The 26,222-nt window shown below is 52.7% G+C and overlaps 5 protein-coding genes across 5 annotated transcripts; 1 reads left to right on the top strand and 4 right to left on the bottom strand.

Moving 5' to 3' along the window:
* Nucleotides 1–9,311: 9,311 nt before the first annotated feature.
* QC761_407241 (uncharacterized protein) lies at nt 9,312–10,587 on the bottom strand (the record flags this gene model as incomplete). The annotated part of the gene is made up of 3 exons (XM_062879006.1): nt 10,224–10,587; nt 10,001–10,158; nt 9,312–9,923 (listed from the first exon to the last, which is right to left on the bottom strand). The coding sequence occupies exons 1-3, from the start codon at nt 10,285–10,287 to the stop codon at nt 9,312–9,314; spliced, it is 834 nt and encodes a 277-aa protein (XP_062732522.1). The 5' UTR covers nt 10,288–10,587.
* Nucleotides 10,588–12,075: 1,488 nt separating this feature from the next.
* Nucleotides 12,076–17,031, bottom strand: QC761_407230 (uncharacterized protein; the record flags this gene model as incomplete). Its single annotated transcript, XM_062879005.1, has 1 exon — nt 12,076–17,031. One exon carries the CDS (start codon nt 17,029–17,031, stop codon nt 12,076–12,078), a length of 4,956 nt encoding a protein of 1,651 aa, XP_062732523.1.
* A 1,148-nt stretch (nt 17,032–18,179) lies between these two features.
* On the bottom strand, nt 18,180–20,338 carry KRS1 (lysyl-tRNA synthetase; the record flags this gene model as incomplete). Its single annotated transcript, XM_062879004.1, has 6 exons — nt 18,180–18,190; nt 18,251–18,471; nt 18,527–19,328; nt 19,381–19,761; nt 19,821–20,000; nt 20,074–20,338. 6 exons carry the CDS (start codon nt 20,336–20,338, stop codon nt 18,180–18,182), a joined length of 1,860 nt encoding a protein of 619 aa, XP_062732524.1.
* A 538-nt stretch (nt 20,339–20,876) lies between these two features.
* On the bottom strand, nt 20,877–23,706 carry QC761_407210 (uncharacterized protein; the record flags this gene model as incomplete). The annotated part of the gene is given in 3 exon segments (XM_062879003.1): nt 20,877–22,113; nt 22,171–23,031; nt 23,046–23,706. The coding sequence occupies 2 exon segments, from the start codon at nt 22,785–22,787 to the stop codon at nt 20,877–20,879; spliced, it is 1,854 nt and encodes a 617-aa protein (XP_062732525.1). The 5' UTR covers nt 22,788–23,031; nt 23,046–23,706.
* Nucleotides 23,707–24,409: 703 nt separating this feature from the next.
* QC761_407200 (uncharacterized protein) lies at nt 24,410–25,656 on the top strand (the record flags this gene model as incomplete). Its single annotated transcript, XM_062879002.1, has 5 exons — nt 24,410–24,510; nt 24,679–24,955; nt 25,010–25,092; nt 25,153–25,519; nt 25,576–25,656. Exons 2-5 carry the CDS (start codon nt 24,944–24,946, stop codon nt 25,654–25,656), a joined length of 543 nt encoding a protein of 180 aa, XP_062732526.1. The 5' UTR covers nt 24,410–24,510; nt 24,679–24,943.
* Between the last annotated feature and the right edge of the window lie 566 nt (nt 25,657–26,222).

The following is a 26,222-nucleotide window of genomic DNA, read 5'->3' on the forward strand; positions in this document are numbered from 1 at the left end:
AAACCCCTCAAACACCACCGTCCTAAAACAAGAAATTTCGTTGCCTATGATCAAGTGGATTTACCCACTCAAACGAGGCGCTCTTGTTCTTGGGTAAGGGTCGCTCCCAGAAATTAGCCCACTTCACCTCCTGGGCTCTGAACCCACTCAAGTTTGTTCATTAATCATGTGGAGGAAAAAAAAACGGGAAACGGCTGCCAGGTTCAAACCGGTGGTTCGTGCGCCGGCCATTAACTGTGGATCACCTAGGTCCCACCTTGGATTGGTAGCAGTGCAAAAATCTTGGCGACAAACCCTCCGCAGCTCTCTTATTGCGACAAATCAGAATGCGGGAGGGAAGGTCTGGTTTGGTATGGAGAAGGGTAGTATCCTGCCTTTATGCAGAGACAATGAGAGAGCGATATAAAAATGCGGCTATGTTCGGTAGCTAAATGTCTTAGTATTCATGGAAGGCTACTGGTCACGTTGGGTTTTGGAGAGGGTGGGTTTTTTTTTGTTTTTTGTTAACCACTAGGTAGGTGAATTCATTAGGGGTGTATCATGCGGTCTTTAGATCAGGCTAGTGTGTAAGGTCACTAGATCTTGACCATCATTTATAGAATGGTGTCTCTTGCCCCCAAGTTTCAGGTAAAGATCTTCAACCACCCCCTCGGGGACCATAGCGACTTTCCATCTGCTTTCCAAGTGGTGAACTTTCTGCAGAAAAATAACAGCTGTGCCGCTGCCATCCCCGGATTGTTGATGCCTAGAGAGGTGTGATATGAGATCTGCCCGCTCATGCATGGAAAACACACAAAGTATTGATATCTTACTGGGAACCACGGAGCATGCATTTTGCTAGAACCAACTCCCCGTGATAGGCGGTAAGGCAAACCTCTAGATGGGTGACGTGCCAGCTATTCAGGGGTTCAAGGAGGCCGTGGTGGGTGGTTCGGATAGTTGGGTTTGTCTCTCGTTGACGGTGAAATAGTGGTCTCGACCGGCCGAGGCACGGCGCATCGGCTGATGATCTGCAACAACCAAAGACTTGACACTCGACGCGTCCCTCCTCCCCATTGTGGATAGATGTTGGCGCCCTCGACCGGTTTCGGATTGTTCAACAGACTGGTTCTGGCAGTCAGGGGTAACAACCCTCCGTTTCCCGCTCAATGAAAAGGGGGTTGCGCCACCACAACCATCTCCAGGTCCCAGGTCTGCAAAGGTCTTGTTCCCGAAAGGATATGCTTATTGCCTGCAGCGGTTAAGGCTCTCTCGGAGGGTGGGAGGGGTGGGTGAGTGCGTGTCAGCCGGAACCTGCTGCTTGGTGACGGCATCAGTCAGCATCTGCAGGGCTCGACCTCATGCAGATTTAATTGAACCCCAAGAAAGAAGCACAGTTTTTAGCCTTGGCGTTCATGGGGGAATAGACAATAGGAAGAGGAAAGAAGAGGAAGTTCATAGTCCCGGCGGTAAACGTTACCGTAACAAGGCCGAACCCCGCAAGACAAGACAAGAGGATGACCCGAAGTTTCTGTCGTCCCAGCTTTGGGCGGCCGCTCCAGTTCATCTTGGGCCGAGATGTGGTTTACATGTGAGAGGCTATACCTTGCTCTGGTATATTGTTGGCGGGAAAACGCCACAACCATCCTGTCGGGTGGACAAGACATCGACTTGACCACAAGGCCATTGCTTCATACCAGCTCCAACGCCCTGCTGTCAGGTCTAGAAGTCATAACACATCTCGAAAACAACCTCTGACTACTTGTCAGGCAAGATTTCCGTCGCGGGCCGGCTGTGCCAGAGTAACAGTTCAAAGTTCGTCGGCCCACGAGCCATCCGGTGAATGAGTCGAAATGAATTATGTATTACTGATACATTTCCATACATAGCACCCAACGAAGCCCGTGATGGATGTTGCGGCCGCCGACGCTGCTATTCTTGAGCCTCATCATGTTGGGACCCACCGGTGTCCAGGTACCCGCATTGTCTCTTCGTCTGCTACCCAGTGACCGTGGTCCTCTGAAGTCGTCGCTTGACGCTAGTTACCCTACAATTCATTATCCATGTGACTGGAGGAAGCCGTTGAGGTTGGGGAAGACGTGATATGATACTGCAGCAACCCTTCACGGGGACACCCGGCTGCCCGCGTTGACGGAAGGAAATCAAGCCAGACTCAAAGACGCCACTCCCTTGCCATCCACGAGTAACCGTCGAGAGCTTTAGTTAGAAGGGTGTACCGGTAGTGGGATCGGTCAGCAAGACGACAATAAGTAGAGTCCTTAACTCAGATTGTCGTCTGATAGACTTTGTTTGATGGGCTCGTCCGCATCAAAAGATACCACCAATCAGAACCTCTCGCTCGTGTAAATGAGCCAGGGCCAGAATCCAGTCCCATGTCCGTTTCGTCAAGCAAAAGAGGGCAAAATAGCCGCTTTCGGTAACACCGCTTTTGAACCACAACTAAACATGCAGAAACGCCGCAATAACAAGATAGCCCCACCGTTTTGGGAGATAACAATACCTACCGGAGGCTCCGAATTGCTAAAAGGCTTCGAAAAGACCCGACAAATACAAAATGTTGGAACCTCCCACAGAAAACGCAGATGTCTCAACACATGAGAATGATGGCCTCATACCGAGGACTTTAATGGCAAGTATGAATAACGGAGGGGAGCATTGGGTTGGGGATAAGCGCACACCATCCGTACAATCAACACCCCACCTCAAAACCGAGAATGTAGCGGTACCTCGACTGGGAACTGACAGCGGTTGCTCATCATGCCCATGCTCACACCTTCATAGGGCTGGGTGGCTTTGCCTCCTTCTCCACAAAACGAAGCTTGACGTGTAAGCTCTGCACTCCCCCACGACGCGGATGCACTTCCGCAACAAGTGTCTGGCAGCAGTATCAGTATTTGAAATCCACTCCGTGGCTGTTGATACTCCAAGGTGACTGAGTTCTGGCGGCCGAGTGCGGTTTGACTCGCCAAGACAACCGTTCTTCGGCGTTACATTGCTCGCCTGCTCCGCCGACCCAGAAGGCTCCCAGGGTTGATGCCCAGTTTGGGCTGTATTGGCGAACGGCTGGCGATAACAACGACGGAGGCGTCGAGCGCTCAGTAATTTACAGACAGCGAGGTGCAGATCTCGTTTGGACAGCGCAGTTTCCAACTTGATCTGGCATGCTTGATAGTGGTTTGGCGGTGTGGAAGAATACCGTGTTCCTCAAACGACTCGGATGTTCATGATGGAGGGTGGTGTTACATGAAGAACCGTGCATGAGTTGCATGAGAGGGTTGAGATGAAGTAACCAGTACCGCATGACAGGAACTGGATGCAAGAGGACCTTGCCAACGGGGCGACCTCCAGACAATTTACACATACACTGAGGATGGATGCCAAGACGTACCTGACTGCCTCATGTTAATCCCGTGTTCTAGCGTATCTTGCTGCCATTTCAAATGGAAATCCTCCTGCGTAAGGCTGTTAGCGCAAGCCAGTCGTATATCATTAGTATCATCACGTTCATGCTTATCATGATGAAGAGGCCATATCAAACTTGGTGATGGAATTTGAAATGGGCTGCAGTGGGACCTTCTCGAGACCCGTGCAGCTGGTGAATTGATGCCTGGATGCAGGCCCAAATATCCAGTAACGCCCGAGGCGGTCAATGGCATCGGCAGCGTCATTAGAAGGTCGGTGTGCCTGTCTACCGTCGGGCGGTTGTGATGGTGCAGTTGAACCGACCTCTGGGAGCATATCCGGCGCGCAACACCATGCTAAGAAGCTTCCACCACCGAGGAACTGGAGCGCTGGGGCCAATCATATGGCGAGAAAGAACGACTTCTGTGCCTCTCCCGCTTTCCCGTCCTCACAGCTCTCGTACCCGATCCCTCGGAAGGGCGGCGTCAGGCCCTCGCACCTCCCCGTGAAGCAGCACACCAGGACGCAGTTATCACTAATCCCAAGCCATGGACCAAGAACCCTCCTGGTTGCGTTGGTTTTGAGCGCATTTCGTAGTGTGATAGAGCGACAGACTGGCCATCCAGAGCCGGGTATTGCGGTGACTGGAGACCGGTGTTCTTGTTTTGAGTCCCAGAAAGCAAAGAGCTGCGTCAATAACTCAAACGCCACGAGAGGGGAGAGCGGCGTCTATTGCGTGGGACAGGATATGAAGTACCTGTGCAACAGCTTGTGAAACGTGATACCAGGAGAGGGTGTCGTCGGCAGTTCTTGATGGGCCATGGTTCTGGACGGAATAATGCGAGCCTTGGCTGTGGCAACTGGCAATATTCTGGAGCGCCTGAACACATCGCACAAGCGGGCGTTTTTGTGACCTTCGTTGAAGGCAAGCGCCGTGAGGGACCGCGTCTACCCCGCCGCTGGTAAACTTGTCCGAATCCCCGATGGCCACGCACCCGGCAGAAAGTCGGCCGAGCACCTAGGGCAGAGTGCTTATCGTGTTACAGGGGGTGTTGATGGACAGTCAGGGTAGTCCCGTATCTCGACGAGTCGTAGGGCCGAACAGCTGTCCAGGGTCGTTCGTGGGTAAATTAGCAAGCGAATATCTCGGTGGTACTCGCGAGGATGTTGAACCTGCGACAGAGACAGGGCAGAGCTGTATCAAAGGCCGAGGGTCAGGCGGGTGCTTGGCAACAGCGAGGCTCAGGCGGACCACGGGGCTGGAGCTGCACAGCTCTGGCTCTGTTGATGTCGATGGGAGATCGCAGACAGAGAAGCGGGCGTCGCATGTCGCAGTGCAGGTTGCAGTCTGCATTGGCGTTTCCCCAGAGGGGCGCAGCATCTTTGCAATTCCCGCCTGTTCTGGGTGCACCAACACCAACGTCCACCAAGAAAGAGCGGGATTCCAGCAGAAGGGGCGGAGAGACAGGGGTCCAAGGCCCCCTTGTCCATCGCTGCAGAATGCGGCACGCCCAGTGCCAGCGCCAGCGGGGTGGGGCACGCCAAGGGCCTGCTGCTTCCGCGTCCCAATGTCTTGGCCCTCGACACCTTTCTTGGGTGTTCTTGGAATCTCCTGAGGTCTTTTTGAAACTTCCCAATCAGGAAAACATATTCGAATCAGGAAAAGTGCGGCTTGACCCCTCGGTCACCAAAACGGGTCTTGTTCAGAGTTGCCATAACGGACTGTCTGCAAGGGCGCTTTTGAAGACCACCAGGGATCACAGCCCGTACCCTCCGAACAACCAAGCAACAATCCAAGCCATCTCCGAATGCGCAATCCTGACGACGACGACCACCACCACCATTTCGGACTACTATCCCCGCTGATCACGCACCCTCACGTCAACATGGCTGGCGGGAATTAACGTGCACATGGCTGCTGCCCCTCGCCCGACCCCGCGGCGCCCGCTCTGTCCCGTGTGCCGAGAAAGATGTGATATCAAAAGTCACAGCCACCAATCTGATATTCGAGCACCCCGCAGCTACCGGAACCTCTGTGTAACCCCCTCCGAGCCCATCCATGCCAGCTTCGCCGTATTCCCCCGCCAGTTGTTATCACCATCACCACCATCACCACCATCACCACCATCACCATGATGATGTTGGTGATGAATTGCTCCTAGACCGCCGGATGTTTCCATCAGGGAGGGACGGAAGCAGGCGACTAGTTTCCGATGTCAGGGCCCCTTTGCCGATGATTATCATGGTGCCCTCCTCCACAGCAACATTTCGACCAATGTTCCAAAAGTACAAGTTGGCGTCGAGGCTGGTGTTACACATGCACATGAGCAGCCCGGTCTCACAGAATCAGGCTGTTGGGTCCCAAGGGCGCACACGCGGCATGGAGTTTTGCAACCGTTATCTCCAGATTGACTGGCACTCTCGCTCCAAGGGCCCATGTGCTACGGCTTTGTGATCCGAAGCGGACCTTTCTCCGAACACTTGTCCTACACCTCTTCTCCCTTCTTGGTCCTTCACGCTCCCATTGCTCCCCTTGGGTATGGTGGTGACGCCACGTGCGGACTACTCGGACTTGAACAACTGGAATAGAAGCTCCACTCCCACCTCGGAGTAAGTTGACACGGAGACTTGTCGGATTCCGCTGGATTCGTGCTTTATGACTTGATCTGGCAGCGCGAGCTGGAAACATGAGGCTGGACATTACGAGGAGAACAACATTCTATATATCCTCAAAGGTGGACTTTTAACAAAAATGAGGTAAGAATCCCATATATCTACCTATCTATCTGATGATAACGTAAGACCCAACGCAGTGGAACGCCAACCCCAAGTTTGCTCACAGTCAGAACCCAATCTTATCTTGATCTCCCCATCAGCTCAGCTGAAGAAGGCAAAGCAGAAATGATTTGGGGGCAGAACGTCAAGTCGGTATGGGGGTAAGGTAAGGTGTGCAACGGTGTAGTTCGGTCGGAAAAGCGGCTGAAAGAAGAGGAGGAGAAGCCCCCAAAATTCGCCGATAGATCGCAGCTTCGCAGCCCGCAACCGTAACAGTGTAACCAAATGGACACCATGTCCTTCCATGCACCTACTCTGAGCTCCCAAGCATCCTGTTCGCTGGCTCGCAACTTGTTCTCCCAGGGCTATCTCGTTCGTCCGCTCGCTGTCAACATGATATTTTCCATGATAGTCTCGGAAGTTATGACCAAGTTTTCGGGTACATCAACAGCATTACATCACAACTTGCTCTCCCAGCTTCAATCTGCAGTGACCCAGGCCACGAGAACTGAGAACTGGCCCGCTGGAGGGCACGACACAGGGCTGAGTCGCTGTTGTGGTAGGTAGGGAGTTTTTGATCCCGCATGGGTTTACGGAGAAAGAGAGATAAAAGTGCTGGCAGTAAGGAGCCTGCAGGTTAATATATGCGGTGTTACTGTCCACCGTTTTGTTGCTCTTTGGTTTCCCGGGAGTGGGTGATTATAGTCTTGTGACAGGCTCAGTGGGGGATGTAACCAACCCAGCTTGATGGGCAGACAGAGACGGTTCGGTTCGAGTTGAGTCACGGCGTCCCTTATGGAGAAATGGACAAATGTCAAGTTGCGGTGAGGCGGGCGTTTTGGCGATGAGGTTTGGGGACTGGATGAGGCTGTGTGGAGAAGCGAGGAGAGCCGCGTGATGAGGTTCTTACGAAGCAGTTTGGGAAGGCTTCGTAAGATGGCATTTGGGGAGTGTCGTAAAGGTCGGGAATGCTAGATGGCTGTGGTGTTTCGACGCGGGGTTGGGGTTGTGTAACTAGATTGGCGAAATGAGTCCGTGACCATGCTCGAGATGACAACGGCATTGCTTTAGAGATTTGGGCAAGGAAGGTTACGCAACGCAGAGTCTCGGACTGGTTGGAGGGTGCTTTGCAGGAGGAAACGTTACTTACTTATGGGGATGGTGCTGAAAATAGGGAGTTAATTTGAGTAAGGCTGCTGTTGGGAGTATAGTTGCTCTGTTAAGAAAGTGCATAAGGGAGCCAAGTTCGGTGAGGCCCCATAAGCTTGTGGTATGAATTCTATCAAGAAAGCAAGAAGACAAAGACCGTTTTATCCCACGACACAAGATTGACGAGCAGGTAAGGTGCCGGAGGAACCATTATATCATATGCAGGCGACCTTGTATTCTACGCTCTAGCTTGCACTTTCATCAGTCACCACGTCTTGAATGATGTTGATGTATGAAGTCGGTGCCGTAAGCTTACGACAAGCGTTCTGAGCCCCTGAGCCTCTGATATGGCACCTGGCTCTGAGGAGCGCGTCATCAAGTTGAAGACATGGCATACTTCCCTAAGTTAAGTCGAGAAGATGGAAGTAATGTATCTCAGTTATGTATCTATCCTTTAATCTCCTCTCCGTGATCCTTTTTCTGTGTTTGTGAATATTGCTCTTTCTACCGCTTGCGAGACTTACGATCCTTTGAGCTCAGAAGCGATATTGGACTTCAGTACCATGCTCACTCGATCCTATCATCTGGGGCTTCACCTAGCTCTCATTTGTGTCAGTCCCCCCTATAACACTATCCAGTTCCCTATATCCAGAACCTACACTCATTTACACATGTTTGTTCTCATCCTCGCGAGCATGATGTTGTCCTTCAACTCCCGGTTTGATATCTTCCTCAATAATGTCAAGCCTAGATGATACCTCCAACTCCTTATACTCAGAATCTTCACTCGCTTCTGTGTGTGTTGGAACCACATCCATTTCCTCAGACTGCGCTTCGGTATCGAGCTTAACTCTAGGCGAAGCCTGACCAGATATCTCCCATGTCGAGCTTCCGTCAGTTGCCCGCGCTGATCTCCAGTCTAGTTCTGGTTATTCATCTAGGCCCATATTCCAATTTGCTAGCGCTTGAGTTTTGAGATATGCTCTTGTTTGCTGTCGTGACGATTTGAAGATTTGAAGTGAGACTAGAAAGGCGATGAGAAGTACCCCGGCTGCGGAACCCAGAATGGCGCCTGTCAATTGTGATGTGTTTAAACTTGAGCCCCCAGGCTCAACAGTCAGGTCAGGTGGGCCGGTGCTCTCTTTATTGGTAGAATCCGGGCTAGCTGCAGTGGTAATGGGTGCGGTGCTTGTATTTGCTGGCCTTGAGGTGGCTGTCACGAAACCGATGCCACAGCTGTAAGCTGTGGCTGGCCAGGGCTGTGTGGATGGGGTCAATTGACAATATCGGAAGTAGTCTCTGAATGTATGCTGCAAAGATTCCTCTGCGCTTCCGGGATCGAACTCAAAGGTGCACGAGTCGCATTTGGAATAGTAAAGTTGATAGAGAGTGCTCAAATTGGAAGTGCACAATCGATCTCCGCCCAATGTTAAGTGCTGGAATGCGGTTTCTATGAAGCGTGAATGTTAGATAATACTCGATGGAGACACTTAGAGGCCGAGTCTTTGCATATACCACAAACTGCCCAGCATTCCGGTGGGAGTAGATTCTGAATCTCTGAGTTGATGCGTGGTGAAATCATTTTCTCACGCGGCCTTCATGATGGGCATGATCTTTGTCAGGGGGTGCACTCTTAGCCATAGCTTCCTTACTGGAGTATTTAGCAAGTGCAAGGACTGCAGAGACAACTGAGATGATGGGAACAGATTTTTGATCCCAACATAATAATGCCACTGAGTCTGGGATTTGTCATACACTGTCAGCTGATGTGGTCTGGTTAGGCACCTATTTAGGGAAGTTTGAGGTCACAATCGCAATAGCAACGAGTCTCAGCATGTACTCTTTATATTAACATTGTGAGGGCGGGAAATATCACGTCTCTTCTGCCTCGCTATCTCCCGTACATCTTTCTAAACTTTGCGCAGCTTCGTTTCGAGCCAGCCTAGCTAGATGAAACCTTTAGCTGCCTGTAACCAGGTCCCCGCTCATCTCAAAACGAACTTGCTTCCGCTTTTATCAGGAGCTGGCCTCTTCCCCCTGGCTGGCTTGGGGTTTTCTTGTCTTCGATCTTGTCCAGAAATCACCTCTAACTCTTCATATCCAGACCTTTCCCTCAGTTCGGCGAGTGGAAACATCACCTCCATCTCGCAAACCCCCGGTTCAATATCCATCTCGATTCTAGGTGCCGGGGGGTCGTCTAATTCGTTGATAGAGATTCCATTCATTTTCTGTGTCCCTTGTGATTCTATTTCGTTCAAAGCCTCCTCTTTCTTGCTAAGCTGTGATGCTCGTCGACGGTAGCCTGCCAGCTTCCAACACGCCAGTGCAGCCAGCAACAGAACAAAAATGGTTCCGGCACCAGATATTATTCCTAGGAGTTGCAGGGAGGAAAGATGACCGCTACCAAGATTTTGGTTGTCTCTCCCTTGATGGTTGTCGATCTGTTCATTATCAACAGCGTGAGTGGGGGGGTTGTCTTCACTTGTTGCTTTCCAGTCAGAGGGCGTTGCTGTTGTTGATGTTGTTGCAGGGTACGTGGTGGTGCTCAAAAGCTGTCTCGGTCGGTAATTGAACAATGAATGGGGGCGAGTCGAGTACTAGCTGGGAAAGATTGCCTTCAGTCCCGGATCGGGATTCTTTAGGTTGTATTTGAAAGCTGTTCCAGCCCAGCAACCATCGGCTGAACAATATGTGCAGGCTCCGACGTTACAGTATATTCTGTCTTGGCCCAAAACACAAACATGACATTGTTTGTAATGGAACTCAAATTGAGTGGTTGAGTTGCACCGTTCAGGAGTGTTTCTGTTTCTTGGACGAGCTCATGGGCAGTGTCTGGTTGGTTTCAGTCGGATAAATACATTGAAGAGAATGATACAGAGAGGCAACCAAATACGTACCGCATTCTTTCCAGCAAGATGTAGGGAATATCGCGTGGATATCAGGGTCGAGGCCGCGACTCATTTTGAGGGCGACACAGAAGTGTACCACTCAATTTTCAACTGCCGAGATGTCCTTAAAAGAATCTATTGGGGATTTTATAGCTTGACATGGAAGAAGCTAAGAATTTAGAGTAAGTAGTGAGTTCGTGTATAGGTACTTTGCAGCTGAATAAGGTAGCGTCTTCATAACAAGGCTCCCAGGCTGCCACTAAAACAGCGAGGGTGATACTGCACGTCAAGCGGGACAGATGGGGGCCAACCAACGACCACGAACCGTTTAGACATCTGGGAACAGATACTGTCTCAAAAAGTGAGTTCATGCAAGTACCTAAGGTAGGTAACAACCAACCTGGCGACCAGGGGCTGGCATATCCACCACTGAATGTTGTAGATAGGCCAACGTCTCTACCTAGATTTGCAGAGGCCGAGTCTTGACTGTTTGAGCAAGTTCAAGCCAATGAAGCCTCTGAACGCAATTCTTAAGGCCCTACCTGATCCGAAACTCACACTAGAAGAGGTCCTTTGTGCCCTGATGCTGCTCGCACCATAAAACAGGAATACCCCCTTTCCCACTCTCCTCTCCCCCTTTTCCCACTCTCCTTTCCCCCCCAAACCGCCAGCTCAACAAGATATCCTAACCTTTCAGCCACGTCAAGTCACACTTCAAATGCCTGCTGAGTTCCATTTCAACGAGTGCACAAGTTGAGGCAGTCACAATCAGAGAAAAAAAGAAAAAGCCTGGGTGTAAGTCAGGTTCAGGTGGAGTCCTAGGCCCACGGTGGGCCCAGCCCAAAAAAAGCCACCAAAAGAGACTGGAACACATACAACACCAGGGATTCCCCAGTGGTCACCCACCTGAGTACTAATCTGGCGATCAGCTGCTTGACTCGGGCAGAGCGGACGGGATGCCGTATTTTCAGCTGTCTATGGTCGTATGTGCTTGTGCTCATCAGATTTCTCAACTATATAGCAAATTGTACTATTGTCTCCCCACCCAACACCCCTCTGCCACACATTAAGATGACATCCTCTCCCTCTTTTTACACCCTCTCTGTCTCACTAGAATGTGTCTGACTATCGTATCCCCTTTCCACAAATACCCAGTGTGCCGACTGACCGAGAATCAGACTCATACCACACACCCTCGGCACGCGGGTCTCCTTTTAGCTATGAGTCTGATCCATCTCCCGGCGTGAACAGCGCGGGGTTGGTAAGAGAGTTGCCAGTGACACCCTCGAACGCGCTGTTGCTGCTGCTCTTTTGGTTCGGCGGCCAAAATACAGCCTACCGTGTGTAAGAAGCAGGGCGACTCCAGCTAGTGAGCCGGCTACGGCGTTGGTTTGAGGAGTTGGCTTGTTTTGGGCTTCAGAGGATTGTGGGGTACTGCCTGGTCGAAGGGCTAGAAGTCCATGAGTCCCTTACCTATATCCGGGCATGCAGGTTGAGGTAGGCAGGGGTGTAATGGTCTGATGTACCCTAGCTTGCAACCTTTTGGAACAAAAACGTGTAGTATTTGTGAGTGAAATACCTTTCATGAATATTTATCTTCTGATGCCGTAGACACACTACACACTCATAACCATCAAAATCCCAAAGCTAGCTCTAAAAAGCTCTTCCTGGCTTTCTATGCCCTCATACCCCAGCCCTATATTAACAAATAAAGAAAATGTATATATCTGAAAAAGAAAAAGAAAACCAAAACGTGATGGTATCCGGCTGTAGCACAATATAACAACAATTGAAAAGAAGTCCCCCCTGCCCATATGTCCAATAACTCCCCGCCTTCATCTACCCCACCTCTTTAACCTCTCTAAGAACACCATATCTTCGGCCACCTCCACTTCCCCCCCTGCCACCACTTCTTCACCTTCTTATTCTCATACCCCTCCTCTCTAACATTATGCCTCCCCACCACCGTCAAGAAAACCTGATCCAGCGTCGTGGGGCTGACACTGTAGTGCTCCACCCCCAACAGATCCCTATTCTCCTCCAGCAACACCACCAGCCTCCCCACGGCCGAGTTCTGACTCAGATCCCCTCCCGTCCTGGGGTCCTTCTCCCCGGACACAACCGCCGAGGCGGGAACCTTGAACCTCATCTGTCCGTGGTACGTCTTCTCTTCCACCTCCGCCCCCTCGCCAAACTGCTCAACGACCCATTGTCTAATCTTCAGAATCTGAGACTCAGGCGTGTGAGGCGCCCCCTTGCAGACAAGGTGCACATGGATGAGATCCCCAAACTTGTTCCGGAGATGTTCAATGCTGCCCATGGCGAGCATCCTCTTGGCGAGGATCCCCGCCCTCCCGGCTAGAGCGTCCGCTTCCTCCATCGAGTGGGTCGTCAACAAAATCGAACGGCCCGGGACGGTGGCAGCAAGGGTGCGCCACATGATTCTCTTCGCGGCGGCGTCAAGACCGGAGGAGGGCTCATCGAGGAGGATGACAGAGGGGTTACCCATGAGAGCAATACCAAGAGACAGCTTGCGCTTGTTACCACCTGACAAAGCGTGGGCTTGGCGGTCACGGAAGAGTTGCAGGCCTACTGCGTCGATGACGGCAGAGACTTGAGCGTGGATGTCGCTGATGCCACGGACGCGAGCGTAGAAGCGGAGGTGCTCGGCTACCGTCATTTGGTCGATGGCGTCGAATTGAGGGCAGACGCCGAGGTGGCGGCGGGCGGCGGAGAGTTGCTGCGTTACCGAGGCGTCTTCGACAAAGACGTCACCGCCGGAAGCACCGCCGGAGGGTTTGATGTCACCGCGGATGACCGAGATGGTGGTGGATTTACCTGCTCCGTTGGGGCCAAGGAGAGCAAAGACTTCGCCGTGGGGGACACCAAAGGTGACATTGTCGACCGCGGTGTTGGAGCCGAAGGACTTGGTGAGGTTGATGACGCGGAGACCGTCGGTGATCTTGGTGTTACCACCGGTGGCCGAGGACTTGACACGGACGAGTTCGTTGGCGACTTCTTCATCCGACATGGCGGCTGCTTCATCGGGGTTGGCGGCCTTGGGCTTGGAACGGAAGAGGAGCTTGCGGAGGCTGAAGCCAGCGCTGCCACCGTCTGCCCAGACGAGGATGAGGAAGAGGACAATAATCTGGATGACGAGGTAGAGGATAGGACCGCCGTATTGAAGGATACCGCCGGGGTAAGAGGCCAGGGCATCACCATCGCAGGCTGTAGAGAACAGGTTCATGGCGAGGAACAGCGCACGAGTGAGCGATATGATCGGTGCCAACACTGCCAGAGCAAAGTGGACAATGATCAACAGCTTGTCGACCTGTTGAACCGGTGCATAAGTAATAACCGACATGTAACCAAACAGGTAGACAATGAACATCACGAGCTGGCCAGCGGCGGTAAAGGCGTAGGCTGACAGCTGGCTGGCGCTGAAGAGCGAGATATTGTATGCCAACAGAGTCGAAGCCAGACCATACAGAATGAAGATCAGGAACACATAGCCAAGGTGATACCAAAGGCTATTGGCGAGAGCTGCCCACAAGATGATGCTCAGGACGGTGCCAGCGATGACGATGATAAAGTCGAAACCGGTGTAGGCGAGCCACAAGGGAAGAGGTCTAACACCGTTGGAGTACTGAAGGCCGCGGACGTTTCTTCGTCTCTCAAGATTCGGATAAAGGGCAAAGAAGCCAGGGTAGGCGCACAAAGCCAAGCCGACATACACCAAGACTTGAAGAGAGTTTCCGGTGCTGGGAGTGAAAGGGCGGTCGAAGACGGTGTAGGAAGAGGCAATGCTCGAGTTGGTCAGCAGCATGTTCATGATCCATTGGCCAAACCAGGCGTTGATCACCTCAGGACCGTTACCCTTGTATGCGAGAGTTGGAGGAGTGTTGTCGTCACCAAGCCAGATAGCGGTAGGGGTGATATTCTTGCGGAACTGAAGCACCGCATTGTTGAACTCATCAAGAGTGTCAACCAAGGTAATGTTGTTGAAAAGATCCATCGGGTTGTTTTGTCTCTTGACAATGATACCATCGCTGCTTCCAGTGCTGCCATTACCTTCCAAGCCCTGTGACGCCATAAAGATTGGGGCCAACAGATTGATCAACGTAGACTGCGAGAACTTGTCCGAAGGCCCAGCAACCATCCAAAAGTCAAAGTCACTGCCAAAGATATTCACAGCCTCCTGGCGAGACGACAGCTCGTCCGCGCTGCACCCAGCAGGCTCTTGACCCTTCACAAACAACATAACCAACCCAGCCGCAGCAACCGGAATGATAAAAGCAGCAATCGAAGGGAACCAATTCCCTTTGAAAACCGTGCACCTCTTCAAAAACAACACCCAAGTCTGCTTCAAGAACCCAATCGGCTTCCCATCCATCAACTCCAACCCGTTACCCTTCACAGGTGTCTTGACATCACCAACCGGCACAGTCTCCGACTTCTCATCCTCCGTCGAGCTCAAGACACCCCTATTCTCAATCGGCACCCCACCGCCCTCAGCCTGAACCTCCTCCGCAAGCTGCAAAAACACATCCTCAATCGTGGGCCCAGAAAACCGATAATCCGTAATCCCTGCCGCTTCGAGCTCCTTGATCGTCTTGGCCGCCAAAGCCGAAGTAGCCGCGACATAAGCCGCCTCTTCCTGGGTGGCCTTCTTGGTAACACCCTCCACCTCCGGAAGCAGCGGGATGAGCTTGTTGTTGTTGATATGAATCCTGTAGCCGCCACCCTTGCGATCCTTGAGCTCAACCGATGTGCCACTTGCGCGGAGGTTGCCCTTGGACATGACAGCGATGTAATCAGCCAGCAAATCAGCTTCATCCAAGAAATGCGTCGTCAGAATCATGGTGCGCCTTCCACGCTCGGCAAGGAGAATATCCCATATTTTCCTGCGAGACAGAGGGTCCAAACCGGAAGAGACTTCATCCACGCAGCAGACGGCGCTGCCACCAGTAAGCATCATTCCGAGTTGCAACTTGCGTTTCTGACCACCGGACAGAGTTTTTGACTGGGCCTTGATCTTTTGTTCGAGATCGACTCCGATGACAAGCTGGCGAATTTCTTCCTTGGAGGCGTGGTTCTTGGGCGACTTGAGCCGGTTGAAGATGCGGATGTGTTCCTCGACAGTGAGCTCATCCCAGAGCACGTTCTTCTGAGGAGCGATACCGAGACCGCCGGTGCCGTCAATGATGATCTTTCCGCTGGTGGCCTTGTTGATACCAGCGATGGTGTCGAGGGTCGTAGACTTGCCACTGCCGTTGGCGCCGAGAAGGGCGACGATCTGGCCGCGACTGACCGAGAGGGAGAGCTTGTTGACTGCGACGACTGGCGGCTTGGGCTTGGAGATGAACGAGAACAGGCGTCGCAGAGGGCCGGGGTTGTAGACCTTGGTGAACTCTTCCAGCTGAACCGCGCAGTCGGGACCGAGATCGCCCCTGTTCTTGTCTCCAATGACGATGTTCCTCCCACTCGAAGAGGTACCATGAAGCCATCTTTCCACCATGGCGCCCAGAAAAGGGTAAACGATGATCTGAACCGCGAGAAAGATAAACAGCACAATACCGGGAACATTCCAGGGACTATCCGGCGCCGTCTTCAGCAAATCCGTCGAAATCTGCTTCTCCTGAAACCTCGCCATCAGCGTGATAAAGTAAGTAAAGTTGCAAGGCGCAAACAGCAAGCTCAAGGCAACCACCGGCCCCGTCCCCGGCCTGGTGATAACCTGAGCAATAACTGCCAGCAAAATCGCCATAATCGTCACCGACACTCCGCTCAACTGCGACTTCTTGAAGAAACTCGCTCCCAGCACCGAAAACGACGCCAGTGCCAACCCCGACAGGATGAAGAAGAACAACACAACCAAAATGCTCGTGTTGCTAAACACCCCCCTCCCTAAAATGATACAACTGATGACCCACCCCGGCAAATACAGCAGCGAAAACGCAACATGGTACGAGAAGATCCTCGCCGCCTGCGCCTGCCACCTTCTGGGGGTAGCCATCATCGCCTCCACAAGTGTACTCATCCCCGTCTCCCTCTCCGTCGCAATAAAACCCGTCATCTGATACACCACCCCGATCAACGCAGCAATAAACGTCACCCCCAAAAAGTTGATAATAGCGCTCTGGTAAAACACCCTAATCCTCTCCGCCCTCTCCTCCGTCGTCTGGCTGGTAAACTGATACTCCTCCACATCCTCAGGCAACTCATTCCCCCGACCAGAGTCCCCCCTAGAAATAACCTCATCCACCGCCCGCTGAAGCGGCAGCATGTAAATCTGCCCATCATTCCTATCACTCTCAGCATTGATCCTAAATTGCCCCAGCGCACTGTCAAGACTGATGGTGTAATTCCACAGCCCGTTCCCATCCCCCTCCTCCGGACTCCCCTTGAAGCTCACAGCCGCGAAACACTCCGTCACGCCCCTCAAACTGCTCCGGCATATCCCGTCGACATCTTCGTCCCTCTCCAAAATGGTAACATTCTTCCCCGCTCGTTCAGCAACCCCAGCCAGCTCATCAATCACACGCTCAATTTCTCCCCCCGTGTGGCCGTTATTAACAAAAATAACATTCGGCCTCCCCGTCGAGGCCTCGAGAGCATTCTGGAAAGATCGGATCGGGCGCGCAGGGGAGATGCCAAAGACTGCGCTGGGGACGAATAAATTCCGTGCGAACGAGAGGAAGGACACCAAAATGATGGGGAGAACAAACGCCTGGACGACGGTAGCCAACGGGTGGCGGCCGAGGAGGATGAGCCAGTTTTTGCGGGTGAGGGTCCAGGTTTGGCGGAGGAGCGCCATTGCGGCGGCGGCGATGGACACGCCCTCTAAAAAGAGAGGAACTTGTGTTCAACGGTCGGCCGGTTCGGTCGGTGATTGTCGTGAACCGTTTACTACCACTGTCGAGCTGTCTCGGCTTGCGCCGCGCGCTACAGCATGCACACGTCCCGGGAGTCTGGTCGCGCGTTAAACTCAATTGAAGAATTGCGTGCGCGGGGAAAAGTGAAACGTTGACTTGACAATCCCGCCGGTTTTGTCTATCAAAACTGTCACCTGAAGAAAATAAATAAAAGAACGTCGATCTCGATCAAATTAATAGAACGAAAGAGATAAAAATTCCAACAACAAGCCTCGGCGCATCGCCCACCCTTTAACAAAGAAGGGGGGCCGTCATCTCGAATATGTACGAGCGGAATACGCAAGCAAACACCTTTGAATCCGAACCCGACTGACGTCCCATTCCCACCCCTGAAAGCTGGAAGCCTTGTGAACCAATTGGGGCTTAGACTCCTTGGCTGGCACCTTGCGAGCCACGCTAAACAGCCTTGGCTGAACCCCACGTTTTTTAGTTCTCTCTCCCGATCGGGATTTGGAAAGATCTCTCGGTGACATTGATTTAACCATAAAACGGCTTTGTTTGCGTCATCAATAGATTAGACAGTAGAATGCCAGCAGGAAACACTTCATAAGCTGAAATGCCCTCGACAGCTTCGAAACAGCTTGCTGGAAATGAGTGTTCCTGAAGGGTTATCTCAACCAAGAACTTTCATCGTTACACGATCTCTGTGCGCGCCAAGCCACACACCCCGATCGCATCTCCCTTTTTTGTCATCTCCAAGACCCAAGACTTCGACAAGCCCTTGGCCAACAACAACAAACACCGACAATTCCTCCACGATCGCCGAGTCTCTGATTCCACATGCACAGCCCATCATCATCTTGAATGGCAAAACTTCAGTCGTCATCTTCACACCACATAATGTTTATATGATCATCAGGTAATCAAAACAGTCCTTTTGCAGTGCCTCAGCTCAACATTGTGTTGTCCTGTTCACTACATACCTAGTACACTTCTTCTTTTTTTTCACCGAGAAATATCTAGAAAATGGTGGCTACACAGCTCCGCCAGGCCTTTTTACTTATCTCTGTTGTTTTTTGGTAGTATACGTTTATTTGTGGGCTGTAGTTATATTAGCATTGGGTACGTACGCGTCAGTAACTCTTGATTGGATAGACTTACGGATGCCCTCCTCGGGCATGGGCTCGACATTTGCGAGCTCAGCCGCAAAAGGCTGCTTGGGACCGTTCTTCTCCTCACGCAAGAAGGGGAAGGCCAACACCTCGCGAATAGAGTAGTTGTTGGTCAAGAACATGGCAAGACGGTCGATACCGAGACCCCAGCCACCAGTTGGGGGAAGACCATACTCAAGGGCGTTCAAGAAGGACTCATCAACAAGTTGACTGCAGGAAAGTTAGCCTTGTATCGAATCGTTCATCACATTGGCGGAAAACCTACGCCTCGTCATCACCCTGGTCCTTCTGGCGAGCTTGCTCCTCGAAGCGAAGTCTTTGGTCGAAGGGGTTGTTCAACTCGGTGTAGGCGTTGGCAATCTCCTTCTTGCACACGAAAGCCTCAAAACGCTCGCAGAGACCCTTCTTGGAACGATGGTACTTGGCAAGAGGGCTCATCATCTGGGGGTGCTCCAAGATGAAGGTGGGGTTGACGCAGGTCTCCTCAATGAACTCGCCCGTGAGCTTGTCAATCATGCGAGCGTTGGTGAGAGGTGGTGGGCACTCAACACCCATCTTCTTGCACACTCGCTGGAGGAACGCGTTCGTCTCGTCGGTGTGGAGCTCCTCGCTGGGAGGGAACTTCTCGCCGGTGGCTTCCTCGAGGGCCGGAATCATCTCGACCCTGCGCCATGGGGCCTCCCAGTTGACCGTGTACTCCTCGCCGTGCTGGTTGGTGAACTTGGTGACGTAACCGCCGGTAAGGTGCTTGACGAGAGAGGAAACAAGCTCCTCGGTGATGTTCATGAGGTCGTACATATCGGCGTACGCCCAGTAGAACTCAATCGAGGTGAACTCGGGGTTGTGTGTGAGATCGACGCCCTCGTTGCGGAAGTTCTTCCCCATCTCGAAGACCTTGCCAAACTGACCGACAATCATCTTCTTGAGGAACAGCTCAGGGGCGACTCTCATGTACATGTCGATATCGAGATCGTTGTGATGAGTGATGAATGGCAGAGCGGTAGCACCGCCAGCAATGGCGTGCATCATGGGCGTCTCAACCTCGATGAAGCGACGCTCATGGAAGACTTGACCACTTGTCAGTTCTGCTCTTCTCCGGATTGACTCAAACAAACTTACAGTCACGGATATACCTGACCATCCGGCTGCGCTGCCAGAGGGTCTCACGGCTCCTGTCGTTCCACAGCATATCGAGATATCTCATACGCGCGCGCTGCTCAGCGTCGGCGAAGGGGAAGCGCACGCTGGGAAGCATGTGCAAGCAAGGGCTGAGAAGCTTGATCTCGGTCGCAAAGATGGACAGCTCGCCCTCCTTGCCCTCGGCGAGCCTGTTCTTGGGGTTGGTACGGCCAGCATAACCAATGATACCAATCACATCACCACGGCGGATGTTCTCGTGTTGCTGCTCAAACGAAGGGGCTCCTTCGGCGACGAGCTGGGCCTGGCACACAATTTGGATCTGGGTGCCGATGCTCTTGGTATCGGCAGAGGTGCGAACATCTAGGAGCTAAATGAGCAAGGCGTCCCCAGCCGGTGAAACATGTGGGAGCGGAAGTTACCGTAGAAGATGAGCTTGGAACCGCTAGCACGCTTGTTGTAGATGCGAGCAGCGATGCGAATCTCGGTGTTCTTGTCGTCCTCGCCAGACTTGAGGTGCTTGAACTCGTCGTGGAACTTGTAGTCGTCATAAGTGACCTGGAACTTGTGGGGGTAAGGGTTCGTCTCGGGGTTCTTGAGGACTGCACACAGTGACGCATTGGGTCAGCACCGAGTCCATAGCTTCTACAGCCACCACATAAACACATCACATACGCTCATTGACGTGGCGCGTCCGGATCTCATAGTACTGGTTGGGATTGAGGTCGGCCTCCTCCTGACCGGCGGCGTTCTTGGGCTTGCCGGACGACGCCTTGGGGGGAGCAGCAGCAGCCTTTTTGGCCTTCTCGGCCTCCTTCTGGCGCTGCTTCTGACGCTTCTTGAGCTCCGTCTTGGAGACCTTCTCGCCCGTCACTTCGTCGAGATGGAGGTTGGCAACCTCCTCGGTGGGGGGCGCAGGGGCAGGAGCTGAGTCGGCCATTTTGAAAGTGGTGCTGTCTCGTACCAGGGACCACTAGATTCAACAACGTTGAAGAAGGGGGGAGGTTTTCTGGTTCGGGGGTTCAAGTTGCCCGCTGTCGGCCCAGATGCTGGAAATTATCCACAGCGGGGTAATTTTTTTGAAAGCTTTTGGCGGGGTGACTCAATCGCAACCGTCAGGGTTGTTATGAGTCGAAGTGACTCAGGGGTGACCCTAACCCTGCCCCTTTGTGGGTTTCACTCTTCTCACCCTTCGTGAGGTACTTGTACTGTGCACGCTCAAGCATGGGAACAACTGTTGGTTTCTGGCTCCAAATAAGTGCCAAGAAGAGAAATTCTATACGGGTATTAATATGACTAAAGCTAAGAAACAGTATCTATAAGACCTTGTGCTGAGGACTGTCCTTGTTTTCCCTTCCAGTGCAATGCGCCCCCCTTCCCGATGATGGTACAAATAAAGATGTCGCCCGCTGTGCTCTGACTCGAATAATACGAAGCAATGATAGACTGACACAATGCAAAAATCCTTCAACCGGCTACTAAGGGTCAGCGTCAGCGTCCATATCGGCATCGGTATCGGCATCGGCATCGGCATCGGCATCGACATCGGCGTCGGCATCCACGTCCCCATCCACGTCAGCATCCGCGTCCGCATCAACATCACCGTCTTCCTCAGCTGTGTTAGTTTCTGAGATTTCCGGCACGTCCTGCCCGCCCATTTCCTCGTCCGAATCTTGCCCGGCACCAACACTGGCCGGCGCCGTGATGATGCTGGGTGTACCGACGGCAGTCGAGGGCGAACCGGCTTTAGTGGTAGATGCCGTCGATGGTGCATAATTCGCAGCGTTATTGCTTGCTGCCGGAGAAGGGTGAAGAGACGCCCGGGCGTCGGTATTCGGCACCGAATGTTGTGATTGGTGCCTCTGAGGCTGCAACTGTCGCATGCCCTGCCCAGAGCCAGTAGTTGTTGGCGACACTCCGGCACTCGCAGCTTCCAAGGTGCGCTGCGCTGAGAGACCGGCCGCCCCGGACCTAGACGACACGATCACATCCTTCCAGCGATTAATCGCCCTTGCCACAATCGTGTCGAGATCCGCATGCCTATCGGCCATGTTGAAGCCTACGCCGCCGCCATCCTTCGCTGCGCTGAAACCGAGCTCCAGCATGTGGTTGACCAGCTTCTCATCCATGTACACTGTTGTCGGCTGCACAATCTTGAACTCTTTAGGTTGCTGTAGCCGGCTCAAGTGTTGGATCTGAGACTTGAGATGATTGTTTTCTTGCCTAAGAAGGCTTTGGGTCTGCTTGAGTTTGGCCCCCTCGTCTTGCTTCCGCCCCAAGCCTCTTGCCAGCTCGAGAGTCCACAGCTTGGCACGCTCAGGCTCTGGAAGTGAACACCAAACTGAATACGTCGCTGTTATGTGATCGGATATTTGCTGTTCCATCTTGTCGGCTGCCTTTTCAGCCTTGCGCACTGCTTCTCGAGCATCTGGCTTGACTGGCACTAGGGAAGGAGGATATGTTAGATCTTCGTTCACCGCCGTTGTCGCTGCGGTGCAAGCCAGCTTCCATCTCCTGAACTCTTCTCCAAAATAATTTCGCAAGGCTTGCAGCTGAACTGGGCCGGGTGGTGTTATCGACCACGAAGTGGACGTCGAGTGCTGGGTAGAAGCAAATAGCGTGGGTGGTTTCTCGAGACATTGCAACGTCAGTGCCGGAAAGTCCAATGCAAGAGGATCAAAGTCAAAAGGCATCGAGTGCATGTCGATTTGTTGTCTGTCAAAGAGCGTCAGTATACAAGTCTGTTTGGCACAATGAGAAAGCCTGGCTTACTTTGCAGCCCTCCAAGAACCCATGATTTCCCGCAATGCGAGTTCAGCGGCTCTTTTCGTATCCTCGGCATCTTGCAATACATGTCTGGCGTCCAGTTGTTGCTTCATACGCTGGCGACTGGCTGATCGCTGATGTTGCCTGAACCCACCCTCGTATGCCGTGGCATCCCGCCCACCAAGGTCGTTGATGACACCCGTGGCTTCCCATGGTGTATTGAACGGATATTTCCTATCAGCAGTCCCTTTGCCTTTGGTTTGTGATACTGGTGTGATGGATGCAGAGTCAGCCTCTACCGAAACAGACCCCTGACTCCTTCTCGACGCAGCCGTTGGCGTTCCGACTGACACTGACGTGTCTCGTCTTCTAACCCCAGGAGCACCGGGGGTTCCGGTCGAAGCTTTGGGACGACGGCGGGTGATATTCGATCGATTCCGTCTGATTTCTTCCACATCGTGAATCCCATCGGGGGCCTTGGGGTTGTTCTCCTTAATGAATACATCTAGATGGCGACCGAGCGAAGACGATGTGAAGGCTTGGTGGCAATAGGTACAGGTCTTGTCCTTGACCGCCTTGGTTGTACCGGTCTCGGCCGACTGAGCCGGGGCTTCGTCGGACATGGCGGGCTTTTTGCTGACCTCGGGCAGTTGTCGGTGAGCCGCAGGGACGGGTGGCTGCTCGTACTCGCTCGGCGGAACGGTCACAGACGGTGGGGAGCAACGGGAGCTCTAGAGCAACCTGGAGAAGGGCGGGCCGTGGCGATCCAAGGGGGGGGGCCCAGGGGGTAAAGACCCGGAAGCTTCTTTAGTTGGTCAACGTCTGTTGCTCCTTCGGCCGGACTGGTGCAGACACAAGACCATTGACGGGTGACGGGTGACGGGTGACGGGTGACGGGTGTTGGGCGACGGGCGTTTGAAGACGGGGTCGGTGTTTTATAACAGTAAACAAAAGAGATCAGAAAAGAAGAAGCAGCGGGAAGGATCGCAAACGAGGCTTGGGATGTTCGGGGTTTAAAAATGACAGATGGGGAATATTCCGCCTCTTTTTGAGTGGTGAATGGATCGCCTCGTCTCGCCAGCGAGGAGGCCCAGACACATTTCTTTTTTGGATCCCCTTTCCCGGGTTATTGTACAGTACAGGTAACGCGGCAGGGGTTGGGACATCGACACCTCAGCAGGAGCCAGAGACAGTCGGTATTGGCTTGCAGACAGGGAGATGCAGGTTCCATCCAAGACCTGAAGGCGGCGGCGGGCGGAAAAGATGGGTGCGATGTGAAATTTAAAGTTGCATGTGCATGTCGTATCTGCACCCAACTGACATTATCCAGAGGCAGGAACAGCAGCAGCCTTCCTTCTCCCGATCAGCCAGTTCCAGTCGAGGTTTGATCCATCAAGGTCAATTCTTTTTTTCTCAGGTTGTGCCGGAGGTCGGTGACATCTGGCAGTTCACCCAAGGTCATTTCCCTCTCGGGACAAGCGCAACAACCGGCAAACGTTGCTGTTTGTTCCGCCGCTTGCTTGGCGCTGATCATCGGCTGGGACTACAGGGGTGCCTAGCCGGGACCGGGGTCGTGCCTGTAGGTTGCGCTGTCACGCCTGGGGCAAGCTTCTGGAATTCCCCTGAGATCAATCAATCAACAGGAAGCTTTCCAGTGACACTTTTACAACACCACTACCTACCTACCTGATGGATGTCCTGGAACTGTACCCGACTGGCTAGTATCATGACCGATGACTATCTTGGTTCCCAATTGGCATTGACTACTGCTGCACAAAGCTGGAGGCACTCCTCGCCTCATTTTCCATCACGAATTTGGAGATGCTTGTCCGTCCTTCCAACTCTTAATTTGAGCGTTGCAGCGACTCCACATGACAGCATGGCACATGGCTCCAGTGGCCATCTCGACTCGAAGCCGTCCGAATGTTCGTGTTGGTCCCATGTTCTCCGAGGAACCTACGTGCGAAGGGGAGGCTATTATGAAGTTCATCAGGTTTGTCTTCATTTCCGTGGCCACAACCCCAAACAGGCGGTATTGAATAGATGATCTTGGCTTGCCTGTCATTGCTTCTTCAGCTGGAGACCAAGCTCTCCATAAAGCGATTGGTCAATGCGTTCTTAACATCGCCAGATCACCTGACCTCCTGCCATTTTGCCGTTGGCAAGCCAGCCCCCATTTTTTCCGCAGAAGCCATCACCAACGCTGCATGTTTGCTAGACGAGACTGGAACTGCTGGAACCGCACACCTGTGCCGTGCTAACCCCCCTGCTGTGAATAGCTTCACAAATCACCCCACAAACCACCCCTCGTTTTTTCGTCTGATTCCAACGTCACAATGCCACCAGGTATGCTTCCATCCCAGCTGCAAAGCCCCTCGATGCATTTATGGTTGCGCGACGGGGTGGCGCGTCGCGTCGCGTCGTCGCAAATCGATCTGTCGCCGCCCGCTTTCTGAGCTGCATCTTGTCATGTTCTTTGTCATGCGACCAGCCATGTCTAACCCTCGAATTTAGCAATGAGCGATAGCGAGCCCTCGGATCGAGAGCTCAGCCCCCCGCCAAAGCGCAGCGGCAAGAAAGCACAGCGCTACTCCGAACCCCTCGACGAAGAGGAGCCCAATATTGTAAAGGGGGATGTTGCCGAGGACGATGAGGATACTGAAGGAGAGGATGAAGACGGGGAAGCCGAAGTGTATTGACCCGCCAGAGACGATGATGCGTGGATTGGACTGTCGCTGACAGGGCGAATAGTTATGTTGTTGAGAAGATTCTCTCGCACATGATTGGAAAGGTGGGTTGAGCGCAACATGGGATCGCAACTTGGCTTTCATCTGACTGCTTTTAGGGCGGAGAATTACTCTATGAGGTCAAATGGGAAGGATACGAAAAGAAGTCGGACCGCACATGGGAACCGGAGGAAAATTTGACGTAAGGAACTGTGGTTCTATCTTGGGACTGCAACAAAAGGGCTAACGGGCTTAAACATAGTGAGAACGCCTCCGAGGCTCTCAATGAATACCTGAAGAGCATTGGTGGCAGAGAAGCGCTCCTTAACGAAACCCACACCGCCGTCCAGGGCAAGAAGCGCGGCCGCAAGGATTCGTCAACCCCGCAAGCATCTAGCACCAGCAAACGATCCAAGAGAAATGGCAGCCATCCTGCAGACTCCGAGCCCCCAGCCAGCGCTAAGCAAGCGGTCTGGAAGCCACCAGCAGGAAGCTGGGAAGATCATATTGCGCACCTTGACGCATGCGAGGACGAGGAGACCCACAAGCTCATGGTGTACCTAACATGGAAGAACGGGCACAAGACTCAACACGAGACTAGCGTCATCTACTCGAGATGCCCTCAAAAAGTAGGTTCTAGAGCCCCCCACATAGCCGTATTGAAGTGCTGACGTTTTCCGTCTAGATGCTGCAGTTTTACGAGCGTCATGTACGCATCGTCAAGAGGGAAGAGACACCGGTCGACTCACCCCCTGCCAACTCCTGAGTCCTTTGTGTTTTGACTCTTCGCTGTAAACCATGTTGTAACAGCACTCTTGTCGAATTTGTTTTTTATTCTCCAAGGCTCTGACAGGCCAGGGCAGGCGTTCAGGGGTTCTTTTCGAGCAGATGGGATGGCGCAGATGATTGCCAGGGGGACATTTTGTTTAGCTGACGATTGCGGAATTTGATACTTTGTGTGTTTAGCACTTTTGAGATATTGACATCGGACGGAGCTGCCCTCGCAAATCAACACACATTTTCAGTCAATGGCACACAGTTGGAAGTTGGCGCTGCTATCATTCTGGCTACTCGCTCTTCTCTAGGTAAATAGTCCGTCATAGAAAACATATTGACTGCACCCAAAGCATGCTCGCTGTAAACCCAATTAGAATCGGACTGACTCCTCCATCCTCGGTTTGTGTAAATGTTGGTCCAACCCCTGTTCGTCTGTCAGGGCACTCTTAGAAACTCAGGCTTATATAATCATTCAACCGTCCACCGGAGAACCGCCACCAGCAACACCGTCATCCTCAGCTGTCTAGCTCCTGCCCTTTGTCACCTATGTTGGTG

Source organism: Podospora bellae-mahoneyi, chromosome 4 (assembly GCF_035222275.1).
Source record: "Podospora bellae-mahoneyi strain CBS 112042 chromosome 4, whole genome shotgun sequence".
Lineage (NCBI taxonomy): Eukaryota > Fungi > Ascomycota > Sordariomycetes > Sordariales > Podosporaceae > Podospora > Podospora bellae-mahoneyi.